This window comes from Gymnodraco acuticeps, unplaced genomic scaffold, assembly GCF_902827175.1.
Source record: "Gymnodraco acuticeps unplaced genomic scaffold, fGymAcu1.1, whole genome shotgun sequence".
Lineage (NCBI taxonomy): Eukaryota > Metazoa > Chordata > Actinopteri > Perciformes > Bathydraconidae > Gymnodraco > Gymnodraco acuticeps.
In genome coordinates, this window is record NW_022990513.1 from 2,440,455 (window position 1) to 2,462,129 (window position 21,675).

At 43.7% G+C, this 21,675-nt stretch overlaps 1 protein-coding gene across 1 annotated transcript in view; it reads right to left on the minus strand.

Annotated features, from left to right (window-relative positions):
- The window catches only part of LOC117553272 (aminopeptidase Ey), a 152,876-nt gene that overhangs the window by 15,424 nt on the left and 115,777 nt on the right, over positions 1 to 21,675 (minus strand). The window contains exons 18-22 of the mRNA XM_034227145.1: positions 20,650 to 20,741; positions 20,437 to 20,547; positions 20,196 to 20,363; positions 17,864 to 18,004; positions 8,219 to 8,300 (exon numbers count right to left, since the gene is read on the minus strand). Of these exons, the coding sequence (XP_034083036.1) occupies positions 8,219 to 8,300; positions 17,864 to 18,004; positions 20,196 to 20,363; positions 20,437 to 20,547; positions 20,650 to 20,741 (594 nt within the window). The remainder of the gene's footprint in view (positions 1 to 8,218; positions 8,301 to 17,863; positions 18,005 to 20,195; positions 20,364 to 20,436; positions 20,548 to 20,649; positions 20,742 to 21,675) is intronic.

The following is a 21,675-nucleotide window of genomic DNA, read 5'->3' on the forward strand; positions in this document are numbered from 1 at the left end:
GGGGTTCATCGGAGCGGTTTTCCCCTCCCGAATGATTATCCTACAAACCGGGGCCTAATCTCCAAACATCAGTTGATTCATTGTTGTAATCTGTCATCATAATTTTCTATACCACGTGTCCGGTATTAAACATGTATTTCATACATCACGTCTCTCATGATTGAAATGAAGCTTAGCGCAAGTTCAAGAAGGAAGACCATACCCCCTGGTGTTACACGTCACTGCAAGCTCTTCTCCCATTAAGTAATCAGGGGCGGTACTCCCCAGCTAGCAATCATTGCACCTGCTAAACCCTTTAAATCTGTTCTTCCCTCTCTGTCAGTTGTCATTTCAGGTGTCAACGCACAACCCGCCTCCACCCCTTCGCCTCCTGTCTCCTAATTCAGGGCCAAGCTAATCCTTCTTCCTCCAGACCAGACCGAACCATTATCACCACCACCAGTGTCTAGACCCCGGGGGGTTCATCGGAGCGGTTTTCCCCTCCCGAATGATTATCCTACAAACCGGGGCCTAATCTCCAAACATCAGTTGATTCATTGTTGTAATCTGTCATCATAATTTTCTATACCACGTGTCCGGTATTAAACATGTATTTCATACATCACGTCTCTCATGATTGAACCAGCTTCGTAGGACCGGAAACCCCGAGTTTTCCCTGAAGTTAGCTAAGCGAAAATCCTGCTACGTAGTTCGTAGTACTACACCCCCCAGGTGTTATGTATGCTAGCAGCAACACACGGAGTTAACTCAATTATACAAACATGGATTAATGATTAGAGGAAACTGAGTTATTTAGTTTGTTAAAGTTTCAGCTATTCTGTTTACAGTTCTGTCATCAGATTATTTAATACGATTTGTTAAAACATTGTTGTTTCTTTTGATGTGAAATATTATTTATTTAATTTAAATAAAAAGCAATGTTAGTTTTGTTCACAATTGGTTTAGTTAGTTTACCTTTTTTATTTCTCCAAAAGAACCGATAAGAGTACCGTTAAAAGGCCGTAGGCCTACCGATAAGCGGTATCGATAAAAGTAGTAGTACCGTTAAAACCTTAACGATACCCATCCCTACCTATCCGTGACATATGGATCTTAACAAATATCCGCTATATCAGATAGGCCTACCTCTACTGTAGATCTATCAGCTGTTTTTTTTTTATTTCACAAGAGTTCCACTGTGGCAGCTTTTTAATCACTTCACTCCCTGGTGGATCCATGATCCATTGCAGCTGGTTCATTATAATTACATGTATTTATCAAGGGGGCGTATCAAGTCATGCGGGGGATTTTCCTTTCAGCGAGGGCCCACCCCATGCAGATCACGGACCCACATGGGTAGGCGTCCGAAATGACGTGCTACATCTGTATGCAGGTTTTCGCCAACTCAAATTTAAGACTTTTTAAGACCACTTTGAATAGAATTTAAGACCTATTTCACGGCAAGAAAGTATGAAGGAAAATTGCTATGAAAGATTAAATACGTCCCATTACTTACAAAGTAAATGTATTCATGTTCAACATAAGAACAATGACTGAACAGAACAGCATAATAGTACAGAACTGTGTTAGCGTGTTAGACAAAAAGTGTGTGTGTGTGTGTGTGTGTGTGTGTGTGTGTGTGTGTGTGTGTGTGTGTGTGTGTGTGTGTGTGTGTGTGTGTGTGTGTGTGTGACAAGAACTATATTCAGAGCTCTGATGCCTTGGCTACAATCTTTCATCGTTGCTGTTGTATGATTGGTGTTTAGCTGCGGTATTTAGCGTCTACAGCACCTCCGCTTTTAGGGTTGACGTAGACCCAAACTTCGCCCGGAGGTCCCCCGGTGTTGTTGCGGGAGCTGCTGCACCAGCTAACGCTGCATTAGCTGCTGCTGCACTAGCTAACCCTACATTAGCTAACGCTGCACTATCTAACGCTCCATTAGCAAAACAAACACTAATTTATTTTGCAAAAGGTGCAGCGGGCTTCAAACACGTTCCCTCCACTGGTTTCAACCAAGCACTAAATTAGATGTTTTCCAACCAAATACGGTTGAACTTACACTTCCCCATATTCATTTGTAAGTAGATTTGAAGATACATGAGTTTCTGACTGCTGCTAGCTAAAGCTTGGTTGCTAGGTTACTTGCTGGGTGTTCTCCGATAAGGGGCCGGGGGGAACAAAGTTAGTGATTACTGGTTCCATGTTGATTTAATTCAACACAAATTGTTGGGGGGAACTGAAAGGCTCTTACCGTACTGGTTACTTTGCAGCCCGGACATTTCCCCCAAAACACATTTAGACGTGATCGCTACACAGAAGTACCAATCCGATTATTTTTAAGACCTTCTAAATCATATTTAAGGCAAGGCAAGGCAAGGCAAGGCAAGTTTATTTATATAGCACTTTTCAACACAAGGCAATTCAAAGTGCTTTACAAAAAATGAAAGAGATTAAGAAAATGGCAGTCTAATAAAATAAACATTAAAAGAAAAAATACATGGATACAAGTTACAGTGCAATTAAACATTAAAAGAAAAAAGTACATGGATAAAAGTTACAGTGCAGTCTAAGATATGAATAGTTCAATTAAAAGCAGCGACAAAAAGAAAAGTCTTCAGCCTGGATTTAAAAGTAGTCAGAGTTGCAGCGGACCTGCAGGTTTCTGGGAGTTTGTTCCAGATATTTGGAGCATAATAACTGAACGCTGCTTTACCATGTTTAGTTCTGACTCTGGGGACAGAAAGCTGACCAGTCCCTGAAGACCTGAGAGATCTGGATGGTTCATAATTTAGCAGGAGGTCAGAAATGTATTTTGGGCCTAAACCATTCAGTGCTTTATAAACCAGCAGCAGTATTTTGAAATCTATTCTGTGACACACAGGAAGCCAGTGTAAAGACTTCAGAACAGGAGTGATGTGATCCACTTTCTTAGTGTTAGTGAGGACTCGAGCAGCAGCGTTCTGAATTAGCTGCAGCTTCCTAATAGATTTTTTAGTGAGACCTGTGAAGACACCATTGCAGTAGTCCAGTCTACTGAAGATAAAAGCATGGACAAGTTTTTCCAAATCCTGCTGTGACATTAGTCTTTTAATCCTAGATATATTCTTTAGGTGATAGTAGGCTGATTTAGTAACAGTTTTAATGTGACTGTTGAAACTCAGGTCAGAGTCCATGACTACACCTAGATTTCTGGCTTTATCTGTTGTTTTGAACATTGCAGACTGAAGCTCAGCGCTAACTTTTATACGTTCTGCCTTGGCTCCAAAAACCATTACCTCAGTTTTATCTTTGTTTAATTGGAGAAAGTTCTGACACATCCAGTCATTGATTTGTTCAATGCACTTACTCAGTGTTTGAATTGGAGCATAGTCTCCTGGTGAAATTGTTACGTAAATTTGTGTGTCATCTGCATAGCTATGGTAACTTATTTTGTTGTTCTTCATTATCTGAGCCAGTGGTAGCATGTAGATGTTAAAGAGAAGAGGCCCCAAGATGGAGCCTTGAGGAACCCCACATGTCATATTTGTCAACTCAGATGTGTATTTACCTATAGAAACAAAGTTGTTTCTGTCCTTTAAGTAGGATTCAAACCAATTCAGAACTGTTTCCGAAAGTCCCACCCAGTTCTCCAGTCGGTCTAGTAATATGCTGTGGTCAACAGTGTCAAACGCAGCACTGAGATCTAATAATACTAACACTGAAGTTCTGCCACTGTCTGTGTTTAAGTGGATGTCATTAAAGACCTTTACAAGAGCAGTCTCAGTGCTGTGGTTTGGACGAAAGCCTGACTGGAACACATCAAAACAGTCATTTAAATGCAAGAAATTACTCAACTGTTGAAAAACAACTTTTTCAATGATTTTACCTAGAAATGGGAGGTTTGATATGGGCCTGTAATTGTTCATTACTGAAGCATCTAGATTATTCTTTTTTAAGAGCGGTTTTAATGACTGCAGTTTTCAGGGCCTGTGGAAAAATACCTGAGTGAAGAGATTTGTTTACTATATGAAGTAGATCTGAGGCCATGCAAGGCAAAACATCTTTGAAAAATCCTGTTGGAATAATATCAAGGCAGCAGGAGGAGGATTTCAGAAGTTGAATAATGTCCTCTAGGTTTTTATCATTAATCTGATGGAATTGTGTCATGATGTCTGAATTTAAGACCTTTCTTATTTTTTTGGTCATATTTAAGACCTTTTTAAGGCCTTAAATTCAGATTATCAAATGTAAGACTTTTTAAGACCCCGCAGGAACCCTGTGTATGGCCTTTGGGATGAAACTGTCCCTGAGTCTGGTGGTTTTAGTCCGGATGCTGCGGTACCGCCTGCCAGACGGCAGCAGACTGTTGTGTCTCGTAAAATCTGTTAAAGGTCCCATTTCATGCTTTTCTGGTTATTACCCGTCCCCTTGTGTGTTATGAAGGTTTTTCTGCATGTAAACGGTCTGCAGAGCAGGGGCGGATCTACCGGGGTGGCATGGGGTGGCAACTGCCACCCTAAACAATAGCCTTGCCACCCCAGTTGGCATCTTTGTTTTGAAAGAAAAGTTGTTGCTCATCGGACATTTATGAGAGAAAGTCTCTAATGTCCGAGTGCAAGTGAATGCAGCACAAGATGCACGTCATGTAACCCCTCCCCCGGTCCTGGCGCGAGAGTGGAAATATGATTGGTGGCGAATTCACTTGAACGGGGGGACGGCGCAAAACGAGAAGCCTTTCGGAACCAAGCACTGAAGGAATGAGGTAGTTGCGGTCTACAATGACAGAGAAGAGACTGTCAGTGTGGCTGTACTCAGCATTGAATCAAAACGCACTACAGCTGTTGATCTTAATACGTTTGTGAGGCGTTTTGCTGAACAAAATAGTAATCGCCGCATTCAGCTGTAATAGACATGCCAACTTGATGCTCTGCTCACGGATGACTCGATGAGAATAACAAACTGTTAAGATGATGACCTTGTATGCGTGTGTATATTTTTTTTCTTTGAGGGGGTCTGCCCCCAAAAAACAGTTTTAAGTCCTGAAAAAGTAAAATAAGACGGTGTGTAAAACTACACTGCCCAGCCAACAGAAAGTAACCACTTTGATTTAACTAGGCCAGTAGGTAAGGACCTTCCACTGGATAATAACTGCAGCGATGTTTTAGCTGAATACACGTTTAACCCTAACTGATGCAGTTAGTCACTTCTTTAATGTTTGTTCTTTCTGATGTAAAGTCAAGGTTGTAACTGTATATCAATAATGATATAATTACTTGTTTTTCAAATTTGAAGGAGGGTGAGCAAGCATCTTGATGAACATTCATCATTAACTCCTCCAAAAAATAAATATAGTTTATTCAATGATAAATGAATATGTGAATCATAACAGTTCTTCACTATATCTGTAAAGCGTCTTTGAGCACCTGTAAAAACGCTAACAAATTAAATCTATTATTATTATTATTTATTAACAGTGATTGACAGCTGATAGGAATAATATGATTGTTAATAGTATCATATTCATTCAGACAAACATCGATGAGACAGTTAATTCATGTACTTATTGCAGCAGTCTGGATAGATTTGACCCTGCTGGTCTAAGAGTGAGACAAACTCATTCAGTTATTGTTGAGTTAAAATTCATTAAATTACGTCTGCCACTTTGTAAGGCTTTACTGATGTGCCACAATAATATCACCTATGTGATTGAGTTAAAATATTCATATTGTGGCTTTCCAAGTTAACATTGATTGTTGGGGTGTAACGGTTCACAAACATTTCGGTTCGGTACGTACCTCGTTTTTAGGTCACGGTTCGGTTCGGTACGTTTTCGGTACAGCAGAAACAATTATCACAAAACATTAAAAACATTGTTTTTATTATTATTAAACTGTGACTAATGTATTCAAATAAATACAAAATATAGTAAAATAAACATTAAGGTGCAGCATTTCGATGAACTGAAATAATCTGTATTTGAACTGTGCTAGCACCTAAGCAGCCAGCTTGACATTATGACTTGCTTGTCATTGTATTTTCATGTTGTTTAAAGAAAGATGAACTTGTCCACATTGCTTGCTGAAAGGGCAGATCTGCTGGCACTAACAATGTCTCCTGCTGTGGAGAACACCCTCTCTAGGGACAGAGGTAGCAGCCAGGTAGCGCTTTGCTAACATGGCAGCATAAGGATATTTGGTGTTTGTAATAGCTTTGACTCGGTCTGAACTCTTTGCGAGTGGTGGAGGCTTAGTGGGAGTTGGGTTTGCACTTCAGCCTTTTTTCTTTTGGTACCGGTGATATTCACATTCGGGTGATTTTCAAATGAGTGTGATGTATTGCCAGCCGCGTAACCAATGTTAGTTGAACAATACCGACAAACAGCTTTGGTTCGGTCCAGCTGTCTTTGTCCGTCATCCTTGTACGTAAGTGCGAAACCAAAATGTTCCCAAACCGGAGACTTCAATGATGCTGGAGGATTTTCAGCTCAACTTTATCTGCGTTACTGACTACATTTGAACGCATCCCTGTGACCAGCTCTCATAGTATGCCTCTCGTCCAATGAAATGACTTGGTCGCTCTATGATATATACCTGAGATTACTTCCAGAAAGTTGTTCATGTTCTCAATTTGTTTACGTTTAACGCTATATTCGAACGCCTCGTTGGACATTTTTCTTTTTCCATTTTTTTCTTCCTGGGTATGGTGACGTGCCCATACCCAAATGGACCAATCCGTGGAGCTCCACACACACACACACACACACACACACACACACACACACACACACACACACACACACACACACACACACACACACACACACACACACACACACACACACACACACACACACACACACACACACCACACACACACACACACACACACACACACACACACACACACACAGGCGGCAAAACTGTGACGCGCTGGGGGGGGGTGCTAGTGGAGCCTCGCAGCGGAGAAACTGGCGTGCTTACGATGTAGGTGCGCCACGTTTGGGGGTGCGGGTGCTAGTGGAGTCTCGCAGATGGGGGTGCTGCAGCCCCCTCATCACCCCCCCCCCCCCCTTCCCGCGTCCATTCGCGATGTCTCGCTGTCTCGCAGACCCCACGCAGCAAGCAGGAAATGAACCCAGCTCACATTGTTCGCTGCTCGTAGCAGCGAGCCGTGAAACGTCCCGCCAACACGGCACCCAGACCCCACGCAGCATTCTCATCCGTTTGTCCTTACTGGTGTCATTTTCTGGTTGGATATCTTGTTTATGCAGATCCGATAAGTAATAAAGTAGTTATACCGTGAGTTCTGTGCTAAGTGCGTTAGCATTTTTTCACTCAGGGCTAATTCAGAGGCTTGATATTACCCTTGTGTTTCGTTTAGCTAAAAATTGTTAATATTGTCTGATAGCTGAGTTTCTTCCCGTTAAGTGGGTATGACACATTCATTCATTGAGCCCCATGCCCCCGGTACCGGGGGCATGGGGCTCAACTGGTTAAAGAAATCTAGACCGCAAAAGAATTAAACAAGCGAGTGCCTGTTTTTTCCTGGCCAAGATCAGGGTCCTTGAACACAACACGAGCCTATCATTTCATCACGTGGTATATGTCTCGTCTGACAGGGGTGTAGTGCTGACGGAGCACTTTACAATTAATAAACAAGAATAGAGTTTAAAAGGGGAGGGATTTGTAAAATATCCATAAAGAAAAAGTAAATCTGCTTACAGTTCTGTTTCATATGGATGTTGAGATCTCTTCATGTTGCTCTCAAAATGCACCAGATTGATGCTTTTAAATTCAACATTTAAAAAAAAAATCTTCCCGGGGGAGCATCTTCCCGGACCCCCCTAGAGGAGGTTAGGTTCACCCCCCACTTAAATCATGTTCACATGGATAGGATTCTAAATGTGCACATATCATATATTATCATATAAGCGTCTTTGGGTTCAAGAAACCGTGCACGTGCATGCATGCGCGAGTCATGGCCAGATATCTGGATTAAGAGGTTGCTTTTTCTTTGCACAGCATGAAAGAAAGGCCAAATGAATGGGCTGTGATTTTAGTTTCTTTAAGCAGAGGTCAATAATTTGTACGGCCCTCGGAGGGTGTTGTAAAAGCTTGCACAGTATTTGGGTGGTCTATAAATATTTAGGAACAGAGCTCGAGAGGAGCATTTCAACAGAAGAGCCACATATTCAAAAGAGGCAAAGTTCCCATAAAATGTCTTCCTGCATTGAAGTAGGAATTATTAAAGAGTGCTTACCTGTTGTAGTTCAGCTGTTGTGGAGAACCGTGCAGTGACCCCAGTGATCATGGAGGCGAAGGAGAAGGAGCCCACGCCATATCTGAAAATATATAGAGAGTGAGCTTATCATGGTGTATACAAAGTTGGTAGGGAAAAATATGGAACAACATATTTTTTAATTGTGAAGAGTACTAATCTCAGGCACGTTTACATATACAAGGGATTTCTATCTAAGAAATAAGTTGCAAAGTAGGTAAAAAAGCTAAATGTATAAAGCTATATAAAAAATAAGTATTTTCAAGAAACAATTTAGCATTAAAAAATAGTACTAAAGACAAGTTTTTACACCACATTTAAATATACAAAGAACTGTAAAAGCTACAAAAAACAAAAAACACTTAGGATAATGAAAATATGACAATATATGGCAAACTACAGTGAATTATATTTTAAAGTGGAGGGCTGTTCAGCCATGTGTGCAAAAATAGCAGCACTGTCCAAGTCTGTTCACGGTTTCTGATCCAATAACAAGTCCTTAAACACAGAGCCCATACCGTGTTTTTGTTGGTGTTTACTTCCTGTCTGTAGCCCATACCGTGTTCCTGTTAGTGTTTACTTCGGCTGCAATAGAATAGTCCAAATCAGCTACTATCGTCTATTCCTATCGTCTATTCCTTAACCTCTGTGTGAAACGTCACAGGGTTAAGCCCCCATAACTGTGTCTCAGGGCTTCTTAACATTTAATAAACTATGAATGTGTCATACTCACTTAACGGGAATAAACTCAGCTAACTGATGATACGAACGATTTTTACCGAAACAAAACACAAGTCACACAAGAAGCGTCTAAATTAGCCCAGAGCAAAAAAATGCTACTGCACGGAACTCTACACTGTAACTACAGTGTTTCCCCCAAAAAATTAACAGTTTTGTATTGTATTTCATAATTACAGGATATCATATTAAAATTACAAGAATAAACGGTTTATTGATATGTGTGATGTATTTTAACAAAAGAAAACTGTAGAAATGGAATACATTATATCATCTGTTTTTTAGCAGTTTTTAAATGTGAATTTAACAAAACTAACCGTAAAAATAAATGATTATCCGTTGGCAAAATTAGCTGCATATTCTGTAATTTTACAAAAAAATACTTTTGTTATGGCTATATATCACTATCAAATACATAACAAATACTGTTAATACTCATTTAAAAAATGTATAATTGCAAGAAAAAGAAAGAAATATTTTTGCTTAATTTAACCACTATTTTACATTGATAAACTGAAAAAACACAGGTATTGACTATCCTTTTATAGTAAAACAAATTACATTTTAACACATTTTGACTTGTATTACTTTGAGGTTTGAATTGTTAAATATGTGAATTTCAGGTTATAAAAACTGTGTAAAACCATAGAGTTACATACAAAAAAGAAAGTTGACTGTTATTAACATGTTGGGTGCGAATTCTTACCAGAGCACAATACAGATATGAAATTATGCTATAACCCACCAGTAACAGCCATAGACTGTGGGTTATATCGGAAACATTTGTCTATGCCATGATACATCTAAAAACTAGCTCATATCTGTCAGCATTCACTGCAGGCAAACCTAATGTGACCATTCACTTGTGATTTCTAAGTAGAAGAAGAAGAAGAAGAAGAAGATATACTTTATTAATCCCTCAGAGGGAAATGTCTTCCCCCACTCTGTTGTGTTTATACACATTACACACACAGGGAGGATTTTTAAATTTTTTATTTAACCTTTATTTATACAGGTGTAAAATCTCATTGAGATATACAAGCACTAACAGACAGAGTTCGGTGCGTTCACAACCCAAAAAAGCTGTGTAAATTTCTGACATCATTTAGCTTTTCCCAGATGATCAGATATGTGATCTGTCGCGATTGTTACAACTGCACCGTGTTTGTTAGGAAAGTAGCTTTTAGAAATGTATCAATGGACTAAAATGTGTGACTTTAACTCAATATTTAAAATACAGAGTGATTGGCGCACAGTATGCAAAAAACATATTGAGTTTCACTGTAGCTCAATATGTCATCTTCCCCTCGGCCTTATCACACTAGCATGTACAATTTAGCCCATAACATAACAGCCAGACTCTGAATATCAAAACCTTGTTAGCCGTTAGTGCTACCACTATGCTAAATTGGTATTAGCTTTGCAATTACAGTAAAACAAACAACCTATGTTGTCCTTTTAGACGTCTAATAATATCCAACTATTCAAATCCATCATATTGAAAGAATAGGCCTTCACCAAAGCATGTTGACAAAGCAAGAAACTACAGCAAAATACCTGTAAAATCCAAGTCAATTAACTTAAATATGTATTGTGATAATGTCCCACACAGCTAGTTGGTTACAACAATCTACAATGATGTCACAGGGATTTCAGGCAGCAGGTAGTTGAAGGTTGAAGGTTAATCCATTTGCTATGGCTACAACTGCCTCGTGGAACAACAACGTTTTATTTTCTGTTTGTTTAATATAGGAATGCATCTTTGTCTATCACACTTTGCTTCTGTAGATCTCCCATCTGACTTTATTGTGAGTTTATGTTTTCAAAAAGTAAATTGAGCATGTTTTATGAGACTGAACAGTCTCATAAAACCCAGGTAGGTGCAGAATAGGTTTCTCAAAAATAAAGCAATCAGGATTAATATACAGTGGGGCAAAAAAGTATTTAGTCAATTACAGAGAGAGGCCTGTAATTTTCATCCTAGGTATACCTCAACTATGAGAGACTAAATGAGAAAAAAAATAATCCAGAAAATCACATTGTCTGATTTTTAAAGAATTTATTTGCAAATTATGGTGGAAAATAAGTATTTGATCAATAACAAAAGTTAATCTCAATACTTTGTTATATACCCTTTGTTGGCAATGACAGAGGTCAAACGTTTTCTGTAAGTCTTCACAAGGTTTTCACACACTGTTGCTGGTATTTTTGGCCCATTCCTCCATGCAGATCTCCTCTAGAGCAGTGATGTCTTGGGGCTGTCGCTGGGCAACACAGACTTTCAACTCCCTCCAAAGATTTTCGGTGTGTTTGGGATCATTGTCATGCTGAAAGACCCAGCCACGTTATATCTCTCACAGGCTCCGCCCTCTACTGGACTCTATGGGTACTACCTTACCCTGCGAGCATTCTCCCACTGAGACTTCTATAGACGTAGCCGGCCTTGGGCGGGCCTACCTGAATGCGCGCGCATCACACCGTATAAAAGGAGGCCTCACCTCCTGACTATCATCCTTTTCTCTTCAGCAGCGGAGGTGATTCCACGAAAGACTGAGAGACGTTTAAAAAGAGTTATCATACCTCCAGGGAGTCGCCACTGCTAGATTCGAGTGTTTGGGGGACCAGGATATGGCCGAGGCGGTGCCATTCACGTTCGCCATTCCTTCCGGGTCTGGCATCCATGGAAGTCCACCGCCCAGGGCTGTACTCTCCCTGGATGATGATCATGGCGGCGGGTGTGTGGGCTACTCACTCATTGCTAGAGATGCCTCCGCCTCACCAGGTCAGAGCGATTATTGGGCCGCAAGGCCGAATAAGTAGCTTGGTCCACGGGCCTTGCCCCAGGCCCGGTTCCCCCGGGGACCGGTGCTCGGTGGCTTCACATGATATAGGGTCGACCCTACTTCATCACAGGCCACCGCCGCTGCCCGCCGTGTGATGTCCCTGGGATATCACGCCACGTGGCACTTTCCAAAGAGGATCGTGTTGATCTCCTGGGAGCCCCCGTGTTTACGGAGGGCTCTTTGGCTCGATCTCCTTGCTCACGGGATGAGGAGTAGTCGCAGCGTGGCTGCTTCTTGCCCATTCCCAGAGGAAGAAACACTGTCCTACACTCCCCGCCCCCGCTGTAAACCCCAGTATAGGGAGCCAGTAGGTGGGCGTGTGCATGTGAGTGGAATAAACCAAGTGCTGTCAAAGCACTGTGCGGGTTCAAGAGACGCTATTGCCGGCGTGCTGTTGTCAGAAAACACACCTTGTCTGGTATAATAGCTCCGATTAATGCATTTCACCGTTGCAATGGGAAATACAGCATTAATACGTGGGCGCGCGGCCCTCGTGAGAGTGGCCGCGGTGCGTTTAGGGACCCCCGCAGGAGAACGGTGGTTTACGTTTGTAAACTCTAGTTCTGAAGTGAGGTATGTGTGTGGGAAAAATGCATTCAGTAAAGACTATTGCATTTATCCCAGAGTAAGAGTAATTTCTCTCCACAATTCCACTTTTCCCCATAATGTCCGTTTCAAAGAGACGGCATTGTGACGGCGCGCGCGGCCCCCCTCCCCCGAGGGCGGGCCACGGTGCGTTCAAAGACCTCAGTAGAGAGGTGAGACGAAGGGAGAGGTGCCGACACGGAGATCCCGTGCCCGCGGCGCCCTCCACCTCTTCGGCCCACCCCGTGGAACCGGCGTGCCGGCACTCACAGGGACGGGCTTTCCGTCTTTACGGATCGGACTGGCGGGGGGAGAAAATCTCTCCGCCCGGGACGAGGGGGAGAATCCCGCCTCCTCCCTGTATAAGGCACAGATCACTACGTTTTCTAATAAAAATGAGGTTGATCTGTATCCAAGTCTAAGTATCTTTTGTTTCCACAAGGGCCACACTTACACACAATGTTAACCGTACAAATTCCCCATTCGCTGCCCCATGCTGCAGCTCCTGTAAAGGAGGTGGCTAGTGAACATGCGCAGATGAGAGGGATGATACCGGGACATTATGGCCGGCGTATTGCTGTCAGAGAACACACTACGCCTAGAGCAAAGACTCCAATGCAGTTTTCCGTAGTGGTAAAGGCTGCATTATGGCGGAGCCCGCACTCACACAAGAGCGCGTGGCGGTGCGTTCAGGGACCTTAGTAAAACACACTACGCCTATAAAGACTCCGATGAATGCTGTTTACCGTAGTGGTGAGAACAGCATTAGGGTGGAGCGTTCAGGGTCCTCAGTAAATAATCGGCCCTTTCTGTGTCAACCTTCCATGGGCAAATCTTCCCTTCGCGGGGAGTTTTTGCGGCGGAACGGGTCACCAGAGAGTATCACAGCTTCATAGCTGCTGCCCCACACCTGAGGGCTTGTCCATTAACACAATGTTCTGGGGAATGGAAACTCAGCTGTGTGCTTACAAGGTGGAGGGACAGGACGCTGAAACGGGGCCATTCACTCCAGTTTTGCAGCGTCCCACTGTACCACATGTCTATACACTGTACCAATGTATCACATGGACCACTGTCTTGTGGGTGTCCCACACCCACCTTTTTTATGGGCATGCAAGAGGTAAATCTGTCCTCCCAGGAGGAGATGTGTTTCCTCTCAGCAGAGATTCAGGCTCTGGTGCAGAAACAGGCTGTGTCTGTTGTGCACCCTCAGCACAGAGAAAATGATCTTTATTCCATGTACTTCCTGGTTCTCAGGAAGACAGGGGAATTTAGACCTATTCTAGATCTCAGCGGCCTGAATCGCCACATTTCCTGCAGGAAATTCCGCAGGTTAACTATGAAATAGTTACTGGGGCTTGTGCAGCCAGGCGATTGGTTCACCACCATCGACCTGAAAGACGCGTACTTTCATGTAGAAATTGCTCCAGAGCACAGAAAGTATCTGCGTTTTGCCTTCCAGGGAATAGCCTACGAGTACAACAGGCTGCCGTTCGGCTATTCCCTATCCCCACGCACATTCAGCAAATGTGTGGCCACAGCGCTTCAACCGCTGCGCGCACACGGCATGAGAGTTTTATTTTACATAGACGACCTCATAGTCATGGCTGGGTCACGGGAACAGGCAATGTTTTGCACAGCACAATTGATCACACACCTGACCAAATTGGACTTTGCGATCAATTGGAAAAAGAGCACCCCCATACCTCACCAACGGGCGCTGTATTTGGGTGTGGTGCTCGATGCAGGCGCGTCGCGCGCCACCCTGTCAGAGAGCAGACGTGCGTCCCTTCTTCAGGGGGTGCGCAGGCTGCGACAGGGGGCAACAGTGACAGCTTTTACTGTCATGCAGACATTGGGTCTCATGGCGGCTGCTCACATGGTGGTCCCGTTAGGGTTACTACATATGCGCCGCCTGCAGAGGTGGTTCTCCAGCCTGCGCTTGGATCCCAAGAGGCACAGGCGGCGGCTGGTGACCATCCCCCCCTCAGTGGAGGGCAACCTCCGGTTTTGGGGGTCTCCGGATCACCTCCGGAGGGGGTCTCCACTGGGACGGGTGACCTCCTACATCACAGTGTTCACGGATGCATCCAGAACAGGATGGGGAGGGACTAACCACCTCAACTGGCTCCTTTTGACGCGAAGGAGGAGCGTTTCATCTACGAGTCCCTCCCGGATGACTGAACTTCTCACCTTATCCCTAAGGGAGACACCAGCAACCCTGCGGAGAAAACCCATCTGGGCCGCTTGTTTCCGCAATCTCGTTCTTTCGGTCATAGGTGAGGGTAGGAACGAAAATGGCCCGGAAGACAGAGAGCTTTGCCTTCTAGCTCAGCTCCCTTTTCGTCACAACGGTGCGGTAAAGCGACTGCATGTCGTTCCCGCTGCTCCGATTCTCCGGCCCATCTCACGCTCCATTGTTCCCTCACTCGAGAACAAGACCCCGAGATACTTGAACTCCTTCACTTGGGGTAAGGACTCATTCCCTACTTGGAGTGGACAGTCCATCGGTTTACTGCTGAGAACCATGGCCTCAGATGCTGATCCTCATCCCAGCCGCTTCACACTCGGTTGCGAACCGATGTGCTGAAGGTCGCAGACCGATGAAGCCATTAGAACCACATCATCTGCAAAAAGCAGTGGTACAATCCTTAGTCCACCGAACTGCAGACCCCCTCCCCCACGACTACGCCTCGAAATCAGATCCATGTATATTACAAACAGGATTGGTGACAAAGCGCAGCCCTGGCGGAGGCCAACCCTCACCGGAAATGGGTCCGACTTACTGCCGAGGACCAGGACACAGCTCTCGCTTTGGGAGTACAGAGATTGGATTGCCCTGAGTAGAGACCCCCTCACCCCATACTCCCGCAGCACCTCCCACAGTAACTCCCTGGGAACTCGGTCATACGCCTTCTCCAAGTCTACAAAACACATGTAGACCGGATAAGAGTACTCCCAGGCCCCCTCCAGGATCCTTGCGAGAGTAAAAAGCTGATCTGTCGTTCCACGACCAGGACGGAATCCGCATTGTTCCTCCTCAATCTGAGGTTCGACAATCGGCCTGACCCTCCTTTCGAGTACCTTAGAGTAAACTTTCCCGGGGAGGCTGAATAGTGTGATGCCTCTGTAATTGGCACACACCCTCTGATCCCCCTTTTTAAAAAGGGGGACCACCACCCCGGTCTGCCACTCCTTCGGTACTGTTTCCGACTTCCACGCAACGTTGATGAGACGTGTCAACCATGACAGTCCCTCAACACCCAGAGCCTTCAGCATTTCTGGGCAGATCTCATCCACCTCCGGGGCTTTGCCACTGTGGACTTGTTTGACGACCTCAGTGACGATCCCCCGTCATACTCCAGCTCTGCCTCTAACATAGAGGGCGGAGTTGTCGGGTTCAGGAGTTCCTCAAAGTGTTCCTTCCAACGCCCTAACACTCCATCAGTTGAGGTCAACAACGTCCCATCCTTACTGTACACAGCTTGGATGGTCCCCTGCTTCCCCCTCCTGAGGTGTCGGACAGTTTTCAAGAACAACTTTGGTGCCGCCCGAAAGTCCTTTTCCATGTCTTCTCCGAACTTCTCCCATACCTGCTGCTTTGCCTCGGCCACAGCTGAGGCTGCTGCCCTTCGGGCCTGTCATTACCTTGCAACTGCCTCGGGAGTCTCCCGGGATAACAAATCCCTGAAGGCCTCCTTCTTCAGTCGGACGGCTTCCCTGACCACCGGTGTCCACCAGGAGGTTCGAGGGTTACCGCCCCTTGAGGCACCTAAGACCTTGAGACCACAGCTCCCCACCGCGGCTTCGGCAATAGAGGCTTTGAACGCCGACCACTCTGGTTTAATGTCCCCAACCTCCACAGGAATGCCCGAAAAGCTCCGCCGGAGGTGTGAGTTGAAGGCCTCCTGAACTTGGGCCTCCTCCAGGCATTCCCAGTTCACCCGAACTACACGTTTGGACTTACCAGGGCTATCCAGAGGCTTCCCACGCCACTCGACCCAACTCATCACCAGATGGTGATCAGTTGACAACTCCGCCCCTCTCTTTACCCGAGTGTCCAAAACATACAGCCTCAGGTCCGATGATACGATAACGAAATAGATCATGGACCTTCTGCCTAGGGTGCTCTGGTACCACGTACACTTATGAGCATCCTTATGTTCGAACATGGTGTTTGTTATGGCCATTCCATGACGAGCACAGAAGTCCAGTAACAAATCACCACTCCGGTTCAGATCAGTGGGGCCGTTCCTCCCAATCATGCCCCTCCAAGTGTCTCCATCATTGCCCACATGTGCGTTGAAGTCTCCCAGCAAGATTAAAGAGTCCCCTCCAGGAGCCCCATACAGGACTCTTTCCAGGGTCTCCAAGAAGGCTGTATACTCTGAACTGCTGTTTGGTGCATAAGCACATACAACAGTCAGAGTTTTCCCCCCCATAACCCGCAGGCGTAGGGAGGCGACCCTCTCGTTCACTGGGGTAAACTCCAACAACGAAGCACCCAACCGGGGACTTGTGAGTATCCCCACACCCGCCCGGCGCCTCACACCTTGAGCAACTCCGGAGAAGAATAGAGTCCAACCCCTATCCAGAAGTAAGGTTCCAGAGCCGACGCTGTGCGTAGAGCTGAGCCCAACCAGATCCAACTGGTAATGCTCCACCTCCCGCACAAGCTCCGGCTCCTTCCCCCCCAGAGAGGTGACGTTCCATGTCCCCAAAGCCAGCTTCTGTCGCCCGGGTCTGGTCCGTCGAGACCCTCTGCTTTCACTGCCACCCTTCTGGCAGCACACCCGACCCCATCGCTGTTTCCCGTAGGTGGTGGGCCCGCGGGACTGAGAAGCGGAGGTGTTGCCCACGTTGCCTTTTCGGGCTGTGCCCGGCTGGGCTCCGTGGCAAGCCCGGCCACCAGACGCTCGCCAACGAGTCCTCCTTCTGGGCCTGGCTCCAGAAGGGGACCCCGGGCTTCCTCCGGGCCGGTTATCCTCACTTCCTGTTTTTTCTTTCATGAGGTCTTTTGAACCAATCTTAGTCTGGCCCCTTGCCTGAGACCAATTTGCCATGGGAGACCCTACCAGGAACACAATGTTCCAGACAACACAGCCCCCAGGTTCATCAGGGCACACAAACCTCTCTACCACGGTAAGGTGCTGGTTCTTCAGAGAGGCTATTGTTTAAAGTGTTCAATACAATACAATCAAAATAAACTACTTTTGAATTCATCATTGAATTTTGTAAATAACAAAGTAACTTTGTCAAGTTTACCTGGGAATATAGTCAATGTTTCTAAAATCACAAAACTGACAAAAGGAGTAATTTCCCCGTATATAATGTCAAACTCACTTACACTCAAAGCTACATTGTTACCCGCCTGAAGACTCCATGGACAGTTTGGTCGGTTTAGTATGTTATCTCTCTGTTCTTTGTCACATACAGATGAACGTATGAGTGTGGTACTCACTGTGTGAACATGTATTCCCAATGTTCCCTGACAAAGTCCCATGCCAGAACCTGTCCCACACTGTTGCTGGCCACGGATGTGATGACCGAGGTAGCATCCTGCTTACGGATCATAGTTGAGTTCAAGGTATAAGACAAATACCTAAAAAACAAAATAGTTGCATTTTAAACAAATATCTTTCGACTAGCACATTCTCATCTAATCAAAAGCATTAAAAGGTTGAAAGACTGGCTGTCTGGTTATTCTCTTTAAAACATGTCATAGCAAAATCATGTAGGCTATAGTCAATAAAAGGTATTTTAAGAACAACAATGGTATATTAGATCATCTTCAATATGGCGTTCCTTTCTTTCATTTTTTGCACTAAAAAAAGTAAGCAGTAGTATGCTGCTCTCTGCTCGCTCTCATTACTAATATTGTTTTGAGTTTGAGCTTTCACAGTCACACCACAAAGTGACATTCACTCATACATGTGAATAGGTGGGGGCCAGAAGCTTGGTGGTGAAGTGACTACCCGCAAAGCTTGCAATGGTAAACTGTTGAAGCAGGCACCTAAACTCCCAAAGCTTTTCTCTGTTTTCTCCCCATTGTTTCTCTGGGGTCCCCTATTATGCAAAATTCACGTTTTCAAATCTTCTTTACATAAATATATGTCCCCAGCGTGTTAAGAGATTCAGATAGTGGAATGAGCTCCCCATTGACATCAGGACAGCAGAAAGCTTACACACCTTCCGGCGCAGACTGAAAACTCATCTCTTTCGACTCCACTTCGAGTGATAGAACTATTAACAAAGCACTTATATACTAATAAAGGACTGGCTTACCTAAAGCCAGTTGAGTAGCACTTGAAATGTTATAGCTCTATGAAACCTGATGTACTTATATGATTCTGTTTTCTTCAAGCTTGTATTTTGTTGGTCGAATGCACTTATTGTAAGTCGCTTTGGATAAAAGCGTCAGCTAAATGCAATGTAATGTAATGTAAAGATAGAGTCAGGAAAAAACATGTTCTCTCTGTTTTTCTCCTGATCCACCTATTTAAAAACCTGTATGAAAATGAGCTGATCATTTTTTTGGCTTATGTAACCATTAGCCAATAACCAACCAAGGTATCCCCCGCCCACCTTATCACCTGAATCTCCTCCTAGGGCACCATTATGTTTTGTAACCAATCACTTTGCAGAGGGGCGTGGCCAGCAGCAGCTCATTAGCATTTAAAGCTACAGACAGAGAATCAGCACTTTTTAAACAGGGCTGAAACAGAGGGGATTATGGGATGCTACAATTATCTCTTTGGTGTTTCAGAGACATGTTTGTATATATCTGAGACCTATACTATATTGTTGAAAACAAGTATAATAGGGGACCTTTGAAAAAAGTTACTGAAGAGGGGAAGTAAAGTCCTCGATTAACACATATCCTTTCTCTTAAATCAATGTTATTATTCTTTTGTCAGGAAGTGCTTGTATCCAAACACTTGCCCATTAATCTCTTCTCACCTGCCTGCAACTGGCACCGCAACACGAGGGGTCTTCAAATGTGTGAGACCCTCAGTTGTACTTCCCTCTGTTTAATATGTATGCACTGATCGAAATGGGGGGGAGCCAGGGAGAGCTTGGCTCCCCTAAAGAGGGGGGGAGCTACCCTGAAGGCCGACTTTGAGATAAATAGGGGGAGCCCAACATTTTATGGCATATTTGTGTCACACAGATTAGAAATGTTGAGTTTCTATAAATAAAAGTTCTTGAAATAAATAATAGTCATTATTCATTACAGTTTCTGAATATTTGTTTTATATTTGTGAATATTTCTGGGTGTTGCCATCTGTACGTGCATTATTTACGCTACTTACGTTGCTATGGTTACGGCGGTGATGCCGGTGCGGTATTTGAAATGTTCATATTGATATTTGTTTAACTCTGGCTTTGTAATACAAAATATGGTGAAACGAAAACAGCCAAGCCTCGCAGCTTTTGGATTCACAAGCAAAGAAGCGAAGGAGTCTAATAATGACAACGTGAACGGAACAACTTTTAGTTGGCCGGCTGTAAGCGGCGTTAGGGTCGAGTTTGACAGCTCCACGCGAGGGCCCTGAAAAAAAAAATAGGGCTCCCCCGAAAGCAAATGGGTAATTCGAACACTGTATGTATGTATATAAATTGTTTGCTGTTGTTGTGGTAAAGGGGAGACAACATGTCCTTTGCTTTAATCTTTTTATTTTCCCTATTTTGTTTATACATTTTACTAAAAGAAGCTAAGAGAGATCGTGGAACTTAACTATAAATCACTTCGTTACTCTCTTCATCTGTGGAAAAGTTGGATGGATACACACCTTTTCAGCAGGCTAACATCGCTGGTGCAGGCCAGAGCAGACATGAGTTTGCTGGCCTCGCTGGCTACAGAAGCATTCCTGAACTGAGACCAGCCAAACTCCCACTCTGCCTCCTCTCCTGCCTCCATGGCACTGCAGTACACCACTGAGCGCAGGTTGGGATGGATCCTGATAAGACAGTTTGTGTTACTTAAATTATTAACTTAAAACAGTTATCAAATGATATATAATATAGACCAACAAATTGTGTTGAGGGGCTTCCATCCATTGTTTGAACCATGCGGTTGTCAGGGTCTGGCACTCTGTCACTCCCGTCTTACAGGCCGTGCGGATGGCATTCACCTGGTTATACCTACAGGTAGGGACAAACATGGTTAAGCTGTCACATTTATGGACAATATTGTATATACTTAAATGTGTATATTTCTTTATTTTATCCAGGTTTTATGCTCACTGGTCAGTGTGTCCATCAGGAACACAGCTCAAGTCTGATGTCATGTTTTTGAAGTATAGGAAGAGTGGAGTCACAAGATCCTTTAAGTACACCTTGAAGTGTTACAAAGACAGAGGTGGGAGAATATCATGAACTTAATTAAAAGTAGTACCACAGTTTAGGAATACTTTGTTACAAGTATTGCATTCCAAATGTTACATTCTACTACTGTTATACAAAAGTATAAGTGTACCAGAATGTAAAATATGAGGCATGTAATGCATAAGTTAGTTAAAACAGACACCCCTACTATTACATTTTTGGTTATTTTCAATACACTGTCGTGATGCAACGAGATAATGCCTTCTGTTGTACTTTAATGTGAGTTATCATTACCACATGAATTCATTACAGAAGTGGCCTAGCCATGCTAGTAGTGTGTTATATTCATGCACAATGCTATTGTGGTTAACTAAGCACCTTGCTAAGGCTAATTGTAAATGTTTGATCAGTTATTGTGTTCTTGTTATTCTGTGTAGTTATATAAGGAATGTGTTTGTTATATTTTAACATGTGATTAACTTGAATGAGTAATTAATCAGGTTGTGAATAGCTCATTCAGAGCATGTATAGTAACATGTAAGGTATTATGCAGAATATACAGATAATGTAGTTATCGTAGTGGTATTATTGTGTAACAAATTACACCTGTATTTCTATATCTATTTATTGTTTTAGTTAATTTGATATGTGCTATGGCATTTAAGTAATGTGTTAACTAATGTGCCTGAGAAACATAAAGAAATATGTTATTTTGAGGGATAGACATATATTTAAAGATTGTGAATAAAGCCAGAACATTTGATACGCTATCGTGTGACTTCTTGTCATTATTCTCAACATAAGCATCGATATATCCTTAAAGTAGCGACAGTAAAAGTAGTCGTTGTGCAGATTGGTCCATTTCAGAATAATATATATGATATGTTTTATAATGATTGATCATGAAAGTGTTCTCAAAGCTGGTAAAGGTGCAGCTAGTTTGAA